This window comes from Oncorhynchus mykiss, chromosome 8 (assembly GCF_013265735.2).
Source record: "Oncorhynchus mykiss isolate Arlee chromosome 8, USDA_OmykA_1.1, whole genome shotgun sequence".
NCBI lineage: Eukaryota > Metazoa > Chordata > Actinopteri > Salmoniformes > Salmonidae > Oncorhynchus > Oncorhynchus mykiss.
Window position 1 is genome coordinate 35708041 of NC_048572.1, and position 15697 is coordinate 35723737.

General features: G+C 43.8%; 1 protein-coding gene across 5 annotated transcripts in view; it reads right to left on the reverse strand.

Moving 5' to 3' along the window:
- Nucleotides 1–15697, reverse strand: part of LOC110529866 (bromo adjacent homology domain-containing 1 protein) — an 89980-nt gene continuing 74283 nt past the window's right edge. For 2 of the 5 annotated variants that reach the window (XM_036985387.1, XM_021612490.2), the window contains exons 3-8: nucleotides 5557–5742; nucleotides 2237–2381; nucleotides 1975–2094; nucleotides 1608–1636; nucleotides 1351–1377; nucleotides 1–909 (exon numbers count right to left, since the gene is read on the reverse strand). In XM_036985387.1, coding sequence (XP_036841282.1) covers nucleotides 617–909; nucleotides 1351–1377; nucleotides 1608–1636; nucleotides 1975–2094; nucleotides 2237–2381; nucleotides 5557–5742 — 800 coding nt within the window. In that variant the 3' untranslated portion in view covers nucleotides 1–616. Of the gene's footprint in view, nucleotides 1224–1301; nucleotides 1378–1607; nucleotides 1637–1974; nucleotides 2095–2236; nucleotides 2382–5556; nucleotides 5743–15697 lie in introns of all 5 variants that reach the window. The other 3 variants (XM_021612491.2, XM_036985388.1, XM_021612493.2) reach the window with 3 other exon arrangements.

Below are 15697 nucleotides of genomic sequence, written 5' to 3' on the forward strand. Positions count from 1 at the left end.
TAGGTGATGACTGAAATGTTTAATGGCTGTCAACAGAGACAAGACAAATACACTCATAAACCAAATAAGAGAATTCACTCATACATCCCCAAAGTCAGGGAGATGATTCATATTTTACTGAAATAAAACTACAAAGCACACACACAAAATGGAGACGTTAAAACAGAAAGGATCAGGAGAAAAAAAACAGGCTTTCAGTTGACAGACAGAAATATGTAAGAAATTAAACAGGGGAAAAAGGTAAGAGGACTATGGTCACGGATGGTGCTAGGAAAAGCAACAAAACAAACAAACTCACTATTCCCTTTACTGCTGGTGAAACTAAACACCTCAAAACCAAAACGTTGTAACTATCAGTCAATCTCAAACATTACTGAAGACAACCTCTACTTCTAAATTCGCTCACATTGCTAGAAACGCAAACATTTTTCAAACATCGTGAAAACCGAGTTCGCTTACAGGCCCACTACACTTGTAAGAGCTTGACGTAAAAGCTGCCCTTAACCACAGATCTAGAATCAGATTACCCTCCCCCAATCCTAACCTTAACCTTTTATCTGAACCTAGACCAATGGTTAGGAGCAACCTCTACCTCCTCCTACCCTACCCTATTGCCTTAGTAACAGATTTGGAAGTACTGGCTTGGTGATTTGAGGGGGCTTTTGTAATTGGACATTTCCATGGAAGAATACATATTCTGATTGGTGCTTTTCTGCAGGGGGAGGGTGAAGGCGGGGGGTGTTTTGCATGTCTCGGGCTTAGTTCGGTCTGAGGTGGGGGGGCCTCCTTTGGTCTGAGGAGGGGTGGGGGTTCTGGTGGGTCTAGAGTTGGGGACCGTGGGGGCTGATTTGGCCGCTTCAGAAGACCCAGTCCTTCTTGTTAGGGGGTTCAGATAGATCTGCATAGTCACTAAGTGAAGAGGTGAAATGAGGGGTAAGGGTGACGGCCAAGGGTGAGAGTAGGGGACAAAATGAAGTTTTGAAGTGTTGGGGTGCGAGGGGAAAGGGTAGAGATGACAGCAAGAGAAGGGAGGATGTGTGTGGAGGAGGGGGAATGGGAGGGGATGAGAAGTCATGGTGAGACATGGTGAGAAAATGAGAGAGAAGGATAAAACAAGCGTTCAAATACAGTGCTGACTCATACATTAGAAACCAGAAGATGTATTTGCCACAGATAAGATTTGATTTCATAAAACTTGACAATCTTGACAGACGTTGTCTTTTCTAGAGATAGATAATGCATGGGATCAGGAACAGGCGGTGGAGTATGCAGGCATAGTATACAGAGCTAGACTAACATACCCTGTAGACGGTTAAGAGTGTTATTCCAGGAGGTTGGACTGAGGCCTACCTTTACAGTGCGTCACCTGCCTCGACCCTACGGACGAAACACAGAATCAGGTCAGTCTATCTGGGAGGTATAGCATCCACTCGAACCACGGCACTCATACCATTTACCAATGGCATGTTACAGTAGGATCAATCTAACCAACAGCTGTTTCCCATTAATCTGGCCATTCCTCTCCCCAAGGTCCTGTTGTACAGCTCAGTGCTGCCCTCTGCCTGTGGGAAGAGCACACTACAGTAGAAATTCAATCATTTTCTTACCGACACTGGCTGCAGGCTCCTTGGTTTTGCTGCCAGGAGAGAATGAGAAAGGAGAAGTTAGGCTCCATCATACAAGCAGGGAAAGTATTGTCAATCTCACGCTCTAGTCTAGAACAAGGATGGACAACTCTTGTCCACGAGGGCCACAGTACTGCTGCTTTTAGTTGTTATACCAGGTTACCCAGACACAGATCCGATTGAAAAAAAAAAAGCATGGAAACCAGCAGACCTTCAAGGACCAGAGTTGTAACTCCTGCTCTGGAGATCTATTTGAGAAAACGTAAGAGACGTATAGACTAGAACAGTACATTCAGAGCACATTTAAACAGCTCTTCCCTGTTAGGCCTACTGCCACAGACGTACCTACCTTTCAGCTTTCTTACTGCCGGGGGCTGTGGACCCTGGGGGGCCAGGTCGGGGGCCAGGCCGAGCCGTTTTAGAGATACATGGACTCTCCTTCACACTGCCTACCGGACTCTTCACACCACTGAGGGAGAACCCGGGAGAAAACCGAAAGTGTATGATCAATTTGTTGAAACGTATCTAGTGCTAGAGTTAGAGTAGAGGGATAGTAATCGTACTGTACCTCTCTGTGTTTGCAGGTGATGGTTAGTGATTGTGTACTGTACCTCTTGGCTGATGCTGGTGGTAAGGGGCTGTAGTTCCGTGCGGTGGATGTAGAGGGCAGTGTGGAGGTTGTGTAACTCTTCTTCAAAGAGGCAGGGCTGTTCATTGATGGTCTGGACGGCAGGGCCAGAGACACAGGCCTAGCTGCTGTTGCATAGGGGAAATATGGGTGAGGAGGGTATAAGTGTATGTTTTTATGTGTGTGTGTGTGTGTGTCCTCTGACTTCAGAATGGCCCGAGTTGCTCCCCTCCTCAAGAAACCAACACTCGACTCCTCTGATGTCAAAAGCGCTAGACCTGTATCCTTTCTTTCTTTTCTTTCTAAAAAAACTTGAGCTGTCTCTTATCAACTTTCTCGTTATCTCTCTCAGAACAATCTTCTTGACCCTAACCGGTCAGGCTTCAAGACGGGTCACTCAACCAAGACTGCTCTTGTCTGTGTCACAGACGCTCTCCTCACTGCCAAAGCCGACTCTCTCTCCTCTCTACTCATCCTCCTAGATCTATCCGCTGCCTTCGACACCGTGAACCATCAGATCCTCCAGGGCTGGGCGTCTAAGGCTATGCACACTCAGGCAGGACACTCCTACCAGGTGACGTGGAGAGGATCTGTATCTGCACCATCTACTCTCACTACTGGTGTCCCCCAGTGCTCGGTTCTAGGCCCTCTCCTCTTCTCTCTATACACCAGGTCACTCGGCTCCGTCGTATCCTCACATGGTCTCTCCTATCATTGCAATGCGAATGACACTCAATTACTTTTCTCATTCCTCCCTTATGAAACCCAGGTGGCGACATGCATCTCTGCGTGCCTGGCAGATACCTCAACTTGGATGGCGACCCGCCACCTCAAGCTCAACTTCGACAAGACGGAACTGCTCTTCTTCCAGGAGAAGACCTGTCCGCTCAAAGACCAATCCATAACGGTTGACAACTCCACAGTGTTACCCTCCCAGAGTGCAAAGAACCTTGGCGTGACCCTGGACAACACCCCGTCGTTCTCTTAAAACATCAAAGCAGTGATCCACTCCTGGAGGTTCATACTCTACAACATCCCTAGAGTACGACCCTACCTCACACAGGAAGTGGCGCAAGTCCTAATCCAGGCACTTGTCCTCTCCCGTCTGGACTACTGCAGCTCACTGTTGGCTGGGCTCCCCGCTTGTGCCATCAAACCCCTGCAACTTATCCAGAACGCTGAAGCCCGCCTGGTTTTCAACCTTCCCTAGTTCTCTCATGTCACCCCGCTCCTCCACTGGCTTCCAGTCGAAGCTTGCATCCACTACAAGACCATGGTGCTTGCTTGCGGAGCAGCAAGAGGAGCTGCCCCTCCCTTACCATCAGGCTATGTTCAAACCCTACATCCCAACCTAAGCACTACTATGGGAGGGCAGCTCCCGCTCAGCCCAGTCCAAGCTCTTCTCTATCCTGGTACCCCAATGGTGGAACCAGCTTTCCCCTGAAGCAGACAGCAGTCCCTGCCCATCTTCCAAAAACATCTGAACCCTCCCGCCCAAACCCTTTCCAGGTCTGACTTGGTGTTAGCTATGTTATTAAGTAAAAATGTACTTTCTATGACTGATATAAGGTTGTCCCACCTAGCTACAGTGCATTGCGAAAGTATTCGGCCCCCTTGAACTTTGCAACCTTTTGCCACATTTCAGGCTTCAAACATAAAGATATAAAACTGTATTTTTTTGTGAAGAATCAACAACAAGTGGGACACAATCATGAAGTGGAACGACATTTATTGGATATTTCAAACTTTTTTAACAAATCAAAAACTGAAAAATTGGGCGTGCAAAATTATTCAGCCCCCTTAAGTTAATACTTTGTAGCGTCACCTTTTGCTGCGATTACAGCTGTAAGTCGCTTGGGGTATGTCTCTATCAGTTTTGCACATCGAGAGATTTACATTTTTTCCCATTCATCCTTGCGAAACAGCTCGAGCTCAGTGAGGTTGGATGGAGAGCATTTGTGAACAGCAGTTTTCAGTTCTTTCCACAGATTCTCGATTGGATTCAGGTCTGGACTTTGACTTGGCCATTCTAACACCTGGATATGTTTATTTTTGAACCATTCCATTGTAGATTTTGCTTTATGTTTTGGATCATTGTCTTGTTGGAAGACAAATATCCGTCCCAGTCTCAGGTCTTTTGCAGACTCCATCAGGTTTTCTTCCAGAATGGTCCTGTATTTGGCTCCATCCATCTTCCCATCAATTTTAACCATCTTCCCTGTCCCTGCTGAAGAAAAGCAGGCCCAAACCATGATGCTGCCACCACCATGTTTGACAGTGGGGATGGTGTGTTCAGGGTGATGAGCTGTGTTGCTTTTACGCCAAACATAACGTTTTGCATTGTTGCCAAAAAGTTCAATTTTGGTTTCATCTGACCAGAGCACCTTCTTCCACATGTTTGGTGTGTCTCCCAGGTGGCTTGTGGAAAACTTTAAATGACACTTTTTATGGATATCTTTAAGAAATGGCTTTCTTCTTGCCACTCTTCCATAAAGGCCAGATTTGTGCAATATACGACTGATTGTTGTCCTATGGACAGAGTCTCCCACCTCAGCTGTAGATCTCTGCAGTTCATCCAGAGTGATCATGGACCTCTTGGCTGCATCTCTGATCAGTCTTCTCCTTGTATGAGCTGAAAGTTTAGAGGGACGGCCAGGTCTTGGTAGATTTGCAGTGGTCTGATACTCCTTCCATTTCAATATTATCGCTTGCACAGTGCTCCTTGGGATGTTTAAAGCTTGGGAAATCTTTTTGTATCCAAATCCGGCTTTAAACTTCACAACAGTATCTCGGACCTGCCTGGTGTGTTCCTTGTTCTTCATGATGCTCTCTGCGCTTTTAACGGACCTCTGAGACTATCACAGTGCAGGTGCATTTATACGGAGACTTGATTACACACTGGTGGATTGTATTTATCATAATTAGTCATTTAGGTCAACATTGGATCATTCAGAGATCCTCACTGAACTTCTGGAGAGAGTTTGCTGCACTGAAAGTAAAGGGGCTGAATAATTTTGCACGCCCAATTTTTCAGTTTTTGATTTGTTAAAAAAGTTTGAAATATCCAATAAATGTCGTTCCACTTCATGATTGTGTCCCACTTGTTGTTGATTCTTCACAAAAAAATACAGTTTTATATCTTTGTGTTTGAAGCCTGAAATGTCGCAAAGTTCAAGGGGGCCGAATACTTTCGCAATGCACTGTATCTTGAGATGAATTGTAAGTCACTCTGGATCAGAGCGTCTGCTAAGTAACTAAAAGGTAAGCGTAAATGTGTGTGTGTGTGTGCTTGTGTTTGTGTACCTTTCCCAGCAGGCCCTTTCTTGGTGTTGGCGGCCTGGTGTTCCTCTGAGATGTTGAGTCTCTTGAGGACGTCGGCCAGGGCCATCTTCAGCAGCTGGATCTCATCCTCCTGCATCTGCATCCGCTGCTCCAGGTACGTCAGGCGGTCCGCCACGTCCACGCCACTCGCAGCAGAGCTACGGTCATCTGGGGAGCACAACCATCGATTGAGTTAGCCCACTGAGCTAAAGCCACTGCTCCAGGTACGTCAGATGGTCCACTATGTCCATCCCGCCTGCCACCAGGTTAAGGTAGCAACATAGGTCATTGTAATCCTTTGAGCTAAAGCCATTTGTACCTAGCCAGCGCCACCAAAGCCACTGGCCATTGGGCAATGAAAGACCATGTTAGCAGCCACCCAAGAGTTTCTGATGGTTCCAGGTGATACAGACTCATCAAAGTGAAGTCTTCACACTTCAGACATATCGCTCACAAAAAAAAAAATGAAATGCTGTAGACATAGAAGCTGATACAAACAACACACACGCCACAGACAACAGACAGGCATCTGCATCCCGTCTGACAGATTCCACTCGCATAAAAACCAAGAGACCATTTTCTATAAGCGACACCAATAGGAAGAACAATCCTAAGAAATGGTACCATTTTGTAAATGGGCGTAAAATCATTTTTAAACGAAAGAGATCGAAAACTTTGAACCATATGAGAGTAAGACCACAGAGATTAAATTGAATACATTCGCTAATACAAAGACCAAGACAATAGACACCATCTGTGTGGTTTTAGTAGACGTAATCCCAATGAGAAAGATGGTAATAAATGACTGGTGGAATAGTAAACAAACAAACAGAACAGAAAGCTGTCGTGTACCATTGGAATCTCTGTGGGGTGAGGAGTTGTCATAAAGATTCTTCATACTGGTTGACCCTTCCTCCGCTCCAGACCTCCTCCTCCTCCTCCTCTCTTTCACTGTCTGACAGACGATATCTTCTTCCTCCATCCGAGTGACGGTCGTCTCTCTCTATCTCTTTCTTTATCTGTGTGTTCCGCTGGCTAGTGTCTGCTAGGATCTCATCTCCATTGCTCCATCCACTGTTCCAGTTTCGTCACACACACAGTAGAACCCACACAGTAGAACCCACACTGTTCCAGTTTCGTCACACACACAGTAGAACCCACACGGAGCTCTCCTCTTTCCTCTCTTCCTCTCCTCTTCTGTCCTCTCCCGTCAGCCTCGCACCAAGATGATAACAAGTACAGCAGAGATCTCTTCTTCCTCGCCTCTCTACCTCTCTAACTGCATCACATCCAGATCAGAAAGAGTAGAATCCCAGTCCAGATGGAGTCCATGGTGAGGTTATGAAATGTTGATATTATCTATCTCTCCTTTATCACCCTTCCCCTCTCTCTCTCTCTGGGTGGTGTCTGCCAATGTAGGGCACGCTGATGTTTACAACATCGCTTAAAGCCTTGATCTGAGATTGTGTGTGTGTGTGTGTGTGTGTGTGTGTGTAGGGGTTAGGGTTAGTGTTTGATCATGCTTATACACTCTTGCTATCCTCTCAAATTCAGCCTGAACGGTAGGGTTTGGAGTGTGTGTGTGTATGTGTGCGTTATGCAGTAGCACAATGATAATCCCCCAGACTGAGCCTCTTTGGTATGAGTGACCCCACCCCCACCCCGATAAACTTTGTCAGAGAAAAAGAGAGATGGACAGAAAGAAAGATGGAGAGAGAGATAGAGGGCGTGATAGATGGAGAGTTAGACAGAATGAGAGAGAAGCAAAAGAGCGATATAAAGCAAGGAGCGAGAGAGAATCATCTTTAATGCTCCTCTCCTCTCTTCTCACCCTAGTGCAGGTTGCATGTCCTTGTGTTGTTCTCCTGTAAGCAGCTTGTCCAGTTCATCGATCAAATCAAATGTTATTGGTCACACACACGTGATTAGCAGATGTTATTGCGGGTGCAGGGAAATGCTTGTGCTTCTAGCTCCGACTATATACATATGGACGAGCGATGTCAGAGCGGAACGGACTAAGGTCCAGGTCTTTCCAGGTCTTCTATTTACAGGAGTACATGTCACTCGGACTATTGGTGGCTAAAGGTGAGACACAACCGGTGCTGACACACCAGTGACTGACACACCGTGCCAGTACACAGGAGATCTCACAGGGGGCACCAGGTGCATCTAAAGCAGTCTTCCCTAAATAGGGGGTCAAGAAGACCACAGATTGTAGTAGCTACTATAATTATTTATCCACAGTAGCTATTATATGTCTATAGTACCTTCAGCTTGGGCACGCTATCTGACAGACGTACTAAACTGTGCCTCGATTTGACCAGGAAACGGGTGAAGACACATTTTTAAGGCTGGTTACAGGTCATCATAGTAGAAAAAAACAAACTGGCCATCCCAGAAGTCTAACGGAGAGATACAAGCGATCACCAACACCTTATTTGAGCAGGCTCCTAAATGAAAATAGATTTTTAGATTTGTGCATTTTTAGCACTTTAAATTGGTTGTATTTATTCAACATTTTTTATTTTAACCGTAAAGTCAGTCAGTTTTTTTAATGAGAACTGTGAAGAGACTGGAAATTATACTGAAAGACCAATAAACTAAACTAATAAACTAAACGAATGGTCAGGAGGTAAGCCTCTCTATGTAGCCATACTGTATGCGTCCAGGTAAAGGCTGCTACATGTGTCTCTGTGACTTAGTGTTTCTGTTCCTGTCTTTGGCTGTGACATCAAGCCTGTGCCACCTCCAGAGTCCCCATATGGGACCGGGATTAGAATAGCCCATAATCCCAGACCTGGAAAAGGGAATTAGTAGAACACAGCTCAATCTCTGCTGCTGCTGCATAGCCTACCCACACACGCGTGCACACACGCTCACACGCAGGTTATACACACACATGCTAATGGGATTATGTAGACTCACGCTACACAACGTGGCAACAACCCTAAAACAAACATTTTGAAAACATAACTAAACCCGAGGCCTGTAGCAGAGATGGTGATGGAGGGAAGTCATCTGGGATTCTCCTCTCCCAGATGGTGTGGTTTGTGAATGGCAGAATGATCAGATGTCTATTCATATAACAAGTTCACAAACCTGCTGCATACCCACACATACGCCTCCTGTTATTAATCCACTGACACCAATACCCCCAAGTGAGCGAAGCTTTGCCAAAATATAATTATACAATTTTAACAAATTCAAAGACCCCACCCCCTCAAGAACCTGTCCTTCTGTTACTTTACCTATGCCAATTCTACCCCACCTCTCCATTCCCCACACCTTTAGCCCTCCCACACCTACAGTACCTATCATGAAGTCTGTGTCTGGAGCCAGCAGGGAGTCGTGGTGGTAGGTCTCCCTGAAAGAGGGCCTCCTCAGTCCCGTCTCCTCCATCCCCAACCCCTGGTCCACCAACTCCTCCATGGAACTGTCTTCCATCGACATCCCAGACGCCAGGCCTACCCGCCTCTCTGTGTGTGTGTGTGGGGCTTCTACGAAAGGCTGAGGGTTACTCATTTTCCTCCTCCTCCTCCACTGAGCTCATCAGTGACCTTCCCTAAACCGCTAACCCTCACTCCGCTCCTTTCCTTCCTCCCTCTCTCCATAGAGGAGTGTAGATGGGGCGTAGAGAGAGATGGGGGGGGGGGGGGGGGGGGGGGGGGGGGGGGGGGGGGCGATGATATCATTATGGAGAGATTAAAGGCCTTGGTAAGCCATCTCAAGCCCTCAGCCACGGATAACAGGACAGGGGAGGGAGGGAAAGAGGGAGGAAGAAGATGGGAAGGAAGGTACAAGAGTGGATTACAGGAAGGGAGAGAGAGGAGGGGAAAGGTGAGAGGGCACCTGGTCTCAGACAGGTTAACTGCAGCCTCCACCTAAGATGTGGGCATGGGCTGCATTTGTGTCTCTATCTGGGTGTAAACAACACATTCTTAGAGCTACAGTGAGAATGGCTCACACACACTCTTCATGTTCCTCACCAAAGATGCATGGGATTTGTATTGGTAGTAAACTGCCTAAACCAGAGCGCTTGCATCAGATTGCCAGCTGGTCTGGCTGCTGCAGCAACAGAAGATGAGGAAGGAAAACTTGGATCAATTAAAAGCATGGACAATAAACTGGCCATGGTAATTATAATTATGAGGATGGCAGCTCCAGATTAAGGTTGCCCAATGATCAAGGATCGGCTCCACCTAGGGTTGCAAAAATCCAGTAACTCTCCCAAGATTCCCAGGTTTTCCAGAAATCCTGGTTGGAGGATTCCAGATTTCTGCCTATTCCGGGAATCTTCCAGCCGGGATTTCGGGAAAACTGGGGTATTTTGGGAAAGTTACCAGATTTTTGCAACACGAGCTCCAACCCTCTCCAATCTTACCATTAATTATTACGGAAGGAAACACTGAAACTGACTTTAGATGAGTGTTTAGGGATAACTCTATCCTACTATTCCAATGATGCAGGAATGGAAGAGTTCAACAACAGACGAAAGGGTATGAGGTACACGAAGGGCCTCAACAATAACAACTACAGTAAGCTTCTTCCTTTCTGTCTATTTTGCACTTACTATATTGCAAGCAGATGCTCTGCCAACCCAAGTGTTCTGCACTGTACATTATTACTAAATGTTTGCACTGCTCACTGCTGATGTAGGGTAGCTAAAGTTGTTGTTCACTGCCTGTGGTTAGTTTGAGCTAGCATTGCCTTATGGAGTGGCATCACCTTCCTTAAAGACCTGGAGGTGCCGCTGGTAACAGTCCCTCTCGCCCATAGAAGCCACCTAGCCTTTCCCGGTTTAATACCTACAGTAGTGGTGGGAGTGTGTATTGCTGGTGCCTCGGGCAGCTTACAGTACTGATGGGAGTGTGTATTCGGCCTACAGTACTGATGGGAGTGTGTATTGCTGGTGCCTCGGGCAGCTTACAGTACTGATGGGAGTGTGTATTCGGCCTACAGTACTGATGGGAGAGTGAATTCGGCCTACAGTACTGATGGGAGTGTGTATTCGGCCTACAGTACTGATGGGAGTGTGTATTCGGCCTACAGTACTGATGGGAGTGTGTATTCGGCCTACAGTACTGATGGGAGTGTGTATTCGGCCTACAGTACTGATGGGCGTGAGGATTGCCAGGGACAGATTAAGGGCTGTTTTTTTTATTGTACAATATTAGGAGGCAATACAGTTGAAGTCGGAAGTTTACATACACTTAGGTTGGAGTCATTAAAACTCGTTTTTCAACCACTCCAAAAATGTCTTGTTAACAAACTATAGTTTTGGCAAGTCTGTTAGGACATCTACTTTGTGCATGACAAGTCATTTTTACAACAATTGTTTACAGACAGATTATTTCACTTATAATTCACTGTATCACAATTCCAGTGGGTCAGAAGTTTACAATACACTAAATTGACTGTGCCTTTAAACAGCTTGGAAAATTCCAGAAAATGATGCCATGGCTTTAGAAGCTTCTGATAGGCTAATTGACATAATTTGAGTCAATTGGAGGTGTACCTGTGGATGTATTTCAAGGCCTACAGTTGAAGTCGGAAGTTGACAGCTGTTGAGAGAATGCCAAGAGTGTGCAAAGCTGTCATCAAGGCAAAAGATGGCTACTGAAGAATCTCAAATATAAAATATGTGGATTTGTTTAACTACATGGTTCCATATGTGTTATTTCATTGTTTTGATGTCATCGTTATTATTCTACAATGTAGAAAATAGTAAAAATAAAGACAAAACCCTTGAATGAGTAGGTGTGTCCAAACTTTTGACTGTTAAACACGTGTACATATATATATATATATATATATATATATATATATATATATATATATATATATACATACACACGTATATATAATACAGTTGAAGTCGGAAGTTTACATACATCTTAGCCAACTACATTTAAACTCAGTTTTTCTCAAATCGTGACATTTAATCCTAGTAAAAGTTCCCTGTCTTAGGTCAATTAGGATCATTGTTTGTACAGATGAACGTGGTACCTTCAGGCTTTTGGAAATTACTCCCATGGATGAACCAGACTTGTGGAGGTCTACAATTTTTTCTTGGCTGATTTCTTTTGATTTTCCCATGATGTCAAGCAAAGAGGGGGGCTGCATCTTGGGTCCCCCACGGTCCTGAGACCAGTGGCTTCAGCCCCGGTAAGCCTCTGCATTAACCTGGCCCTGAGGATTGCAGGCACTCCAGGAGTACAGTACTGATCATCATTTGGCTAATTGGCTGCTGTCCCATTTCACAGACACCAGTGCAAAAATAATGGGCTAGTGTTTCATAAATACCCGTGAAGATTTCTGGTCCCAGTCCGTCCTTGCTGCTAGACATGCTCCGGAACTTTGGTGACTACAAAGTATTTTTTTGTTTAAACGTCCCTTTTTGGGCTATATGTCAATGGGTAGGCTGCATACACGCATAAATCAGCAGAATTACTGTCTTATCTCTATTAGCCATGAAATCCCTAGTTTCAAAGCAAGTGTTTTTCTGGAAGCTGTGATGTGCCATTTCCTTTACATTTTCCCCCACGTAGGCCAGCCCCCTATTTCAATTTTATTTCTAGCCAATGAGCTTTAGCCACTCGTCATTTGAGCGACAGCAGGCACGATGCACACACAGCAAACCGAGAGAGCAATGACGTAGCGCACATATCTGCACCAATTCTCGGGGACCACTTTTGGCTCACGAGCGCTACTTTTAAGAACTACTGGCTAAAAAGTAAACAAAAGTACCAAAGACTCTTTTTAATGTTTGAAGTGTAAAAACTAAATGGGAAAGCCTGCTGGAGTTGTTGAGTTGTCGGATGGAGGATCACATCGTTGATGTGGTGTGCTGTGCTAGCGTCTGGCCACTCAGAGCACTGGACATTCCTAATGCCATGAGCTGGGATAAGCAACGTACAAAGACGGGCAGAGGAAAGAGAGAAGGCCAAAGCCTGTGTCCTGAACCTGTAGTATAACTACTGACACCTTGTTGGTTGCAACCAACATAACAGTATGCCATGAGCCAAGATGACAGGTTAGTAATTTGAACGCAAAACTGACAATGAACACACACCAGAATCCGATTAAAAGACAGACCACCATTTTTCTTTTCTCACAAAGGACTTCAATCTTTATAAATAGTCTGTCAATGGTACATTAAATCAGCAGGGATGCTAGAATTCTTCCCAAGAATCCAAGAGATTTTCAGAGAGCATGACAAAGTGACACGATTATCTGATACACACATTCCTCTCTCTACTCCAAAAATATCTAGACTTTTAGATCCCCCATTGTTAAATATATCAAAATATATGCCGACATTTAGCAGTAATACAGAAGAACACAAAAAGCCGAGTTTCCGGCATTTGTTTTGATTGGTTGGAGAAAGAACACATCCTGGGTCAGCGAGAAGTGGAATGGTGGATATCGGAGGTCAGGAATGTCTGACCCATGTCACCATGGAAACGATACGTACACTTGACATATCATGACTATGCCCCAATAGCCCAAACACAATATACCATCTCCTTTCAAATAGGCTTATAAATGTTTGACAAAGAGAGACATATGACAAGACACCTATCCTATATAATTTCCCCCTCATCAGTGACCTAAACAAAAGGAGATGAGGAAAGGAAACGTTAAAGAGCTTTGTGACGTAGTCAGGGTGTGCTATTCTGAAGTTGTCAGTAGGACACCAGATCTGCCTATGTGGCGCCCTCTAAGGGCCCAGTACTGTAATTGCACATCTGGGAGTAAAGCCATGGTGGGTCAAGACTGTATCTCAACCCTCTCATCTGAATCTCCCCATATGAAAACAATGTGACTGTTCCCTAGGTCAGGACACCTGGTGTAGAGTGACTCACTCCTCTAACTGGACAGATCAATGAGGCGAGGGTTACCTGTTAAAATGGCAACCTCCCAGACGTCAAACCCTAAGGTCAGCCAGGACGGCTACAGGTAGACGTTTCACTCGCTCAACCACAGATCTAGGATCAGCTTAAGAGTCATCCTACACTCTCAATCATAACCTTAAAGGGGATGAGGAGATACAGTATCTGATCCTGGATCAATGGTTAGAGTGTAACTTCTACCTTGCCTAACTTTGTGTCAGGATCTGGTTTGGCCTTCTTCACCCCTGAGGCCAAATTCCATCTCTAGATAGAAAGTAGCTCTGGTGCCAATCTGTTTCTGCGGTTGCCAACCTGGCCTTGCCACTAGCATTGTTACAGAAACCGCAGTGTACACTGCTAACTACAACCTCTGTGTAGTAATCTCCATTCAATAATTTAATCTTGAAAACTCAGAAATGACTAATACAAAGAAACCAATCGTTTTTTTTCAATGAATTAAATATATTTTCCAAATAAGTTCAATTGAAATCTTTATATATTGTATTGTTCACCCCATTCAAATATTGCTTTTTAAAATTTTTATTTTTTTATATAATCATCAGCCGGGTCGTTCCATAAATGGGGGCCTTTTGCGTCCCTTTGATATTTTAAATTGATATGATGCACGAACATCGAATCTTAAGTCTATTATATTAAATGCAGTGCCCTTAATTTAGACCTCAAGGAGAATTCAATAAATCCAAATTTTTTCCATATGAATATCAACCCTGTCACTTCTTGGACGATTTCAACCCACTTTAATCCAAACATTTCTCCAATTTTCACCATCATTGTAAAGCTCTAGATATGTTTGTTGCTTTGACAAAAGTCATTTCTGAAGATGATTGATTTAAATGTGAGTAGTGATTCATTTACATCAGTCCCGCATTTTAAGGTAATACCCTGTTACGTGCATTGAACTCTTGTTTTTAATATGGTGAAACTATTCCGTTTGCAATATTATTATTAAACACTAAACATCTAATAGTCAAATCATAGTGTAAAAGCAGGTGAGGCGGTTCTAGTTGTTTTGGGCTATTTTGTGAGCATAACACATCGACCCTGTTACCCATAGATAGACAGGCTAGAAACTCCCCTTTTTCACACCCCCAGCTGTCATTCCCCCTGTCACGAGGGAATCCATGGCTGATTTAAGATGAAATCGTCAACCCTATTACGGTCAAGCCTGTTACGGTCAACCCTGTTACTTTATTTGGCACTTAATAGGCACTTAATATAGTCATTTTTGAGATTTTTTTCAGATGGGAAACATGTTTTGATTCAAATGAACATGTCATCTTTATGACATAATGTTAAAATGATGCGAAATCAAACGTTTTGTTTTTACCAAGATAGATTTCTCAAAAGGCACCGAATTGTTGGAACGACCCAGCTACAGGTCTAGCAAAAATACTACTACAGCACTGTGCAATGGCTGTCGCACATGTACAGAGGATCAGGGGCCACAAGGTCAGGATTCAGATATGTACACTTAATATTTCATACAACTCTATTTAGCTGGTATTTATCTAATATTCATTTAGCTGGTATTTATCTAGTATTCGGAAGGAAATTAAGTGGAACCTTCTGTAACCAAATTATACATTATAAATGAATCCTAAGAAACTAAAATGTAATTATTAGGTAACTAACTACTATTCTACCATGCAAATTCAAAGTAAATACCAGGTAAATACTGGACTGTAAAATAACGTGTAACGAATCTCTCTCAGATATCTTGTTCCAACACTTATAGTCAGAAATGAATCAAAACGTAACCTAACCCTTCCCTTTTTTGTTCTTATTTCTGTTCTTACTGGTTTTTGGTCAAATTTCAACTTCTGACTTGTGATTCAAATCCAAAACTAATCTAAAATAAAATATTTTTTTTCTCCTTCCGCAATTTACACATACATTTGTCAAAAATAGTCCCTCTGAAAAATATATTGCATATGCCATTTTAAGAAAATGACATAAAATATTTTCGATAAGGAGAAATTGTAAAGTAGGAGAATATATATAACTTTTTTATTTTTTTCACCAATAGGAAGAAAATGCCTATTGATCTTTTTTCAATTTAAACTTTATATATGATTTTTCATATACAAGCTTTGTTTAGTCGCTATTTTGGGGTATGATTCATACTGTTAGAATGGAGAAAGTTTAAGATGGCTTTTGGGTATTATTCAAAACTTTGCAGAATAGGAACAGCAATAGAACAGAAAGCAATC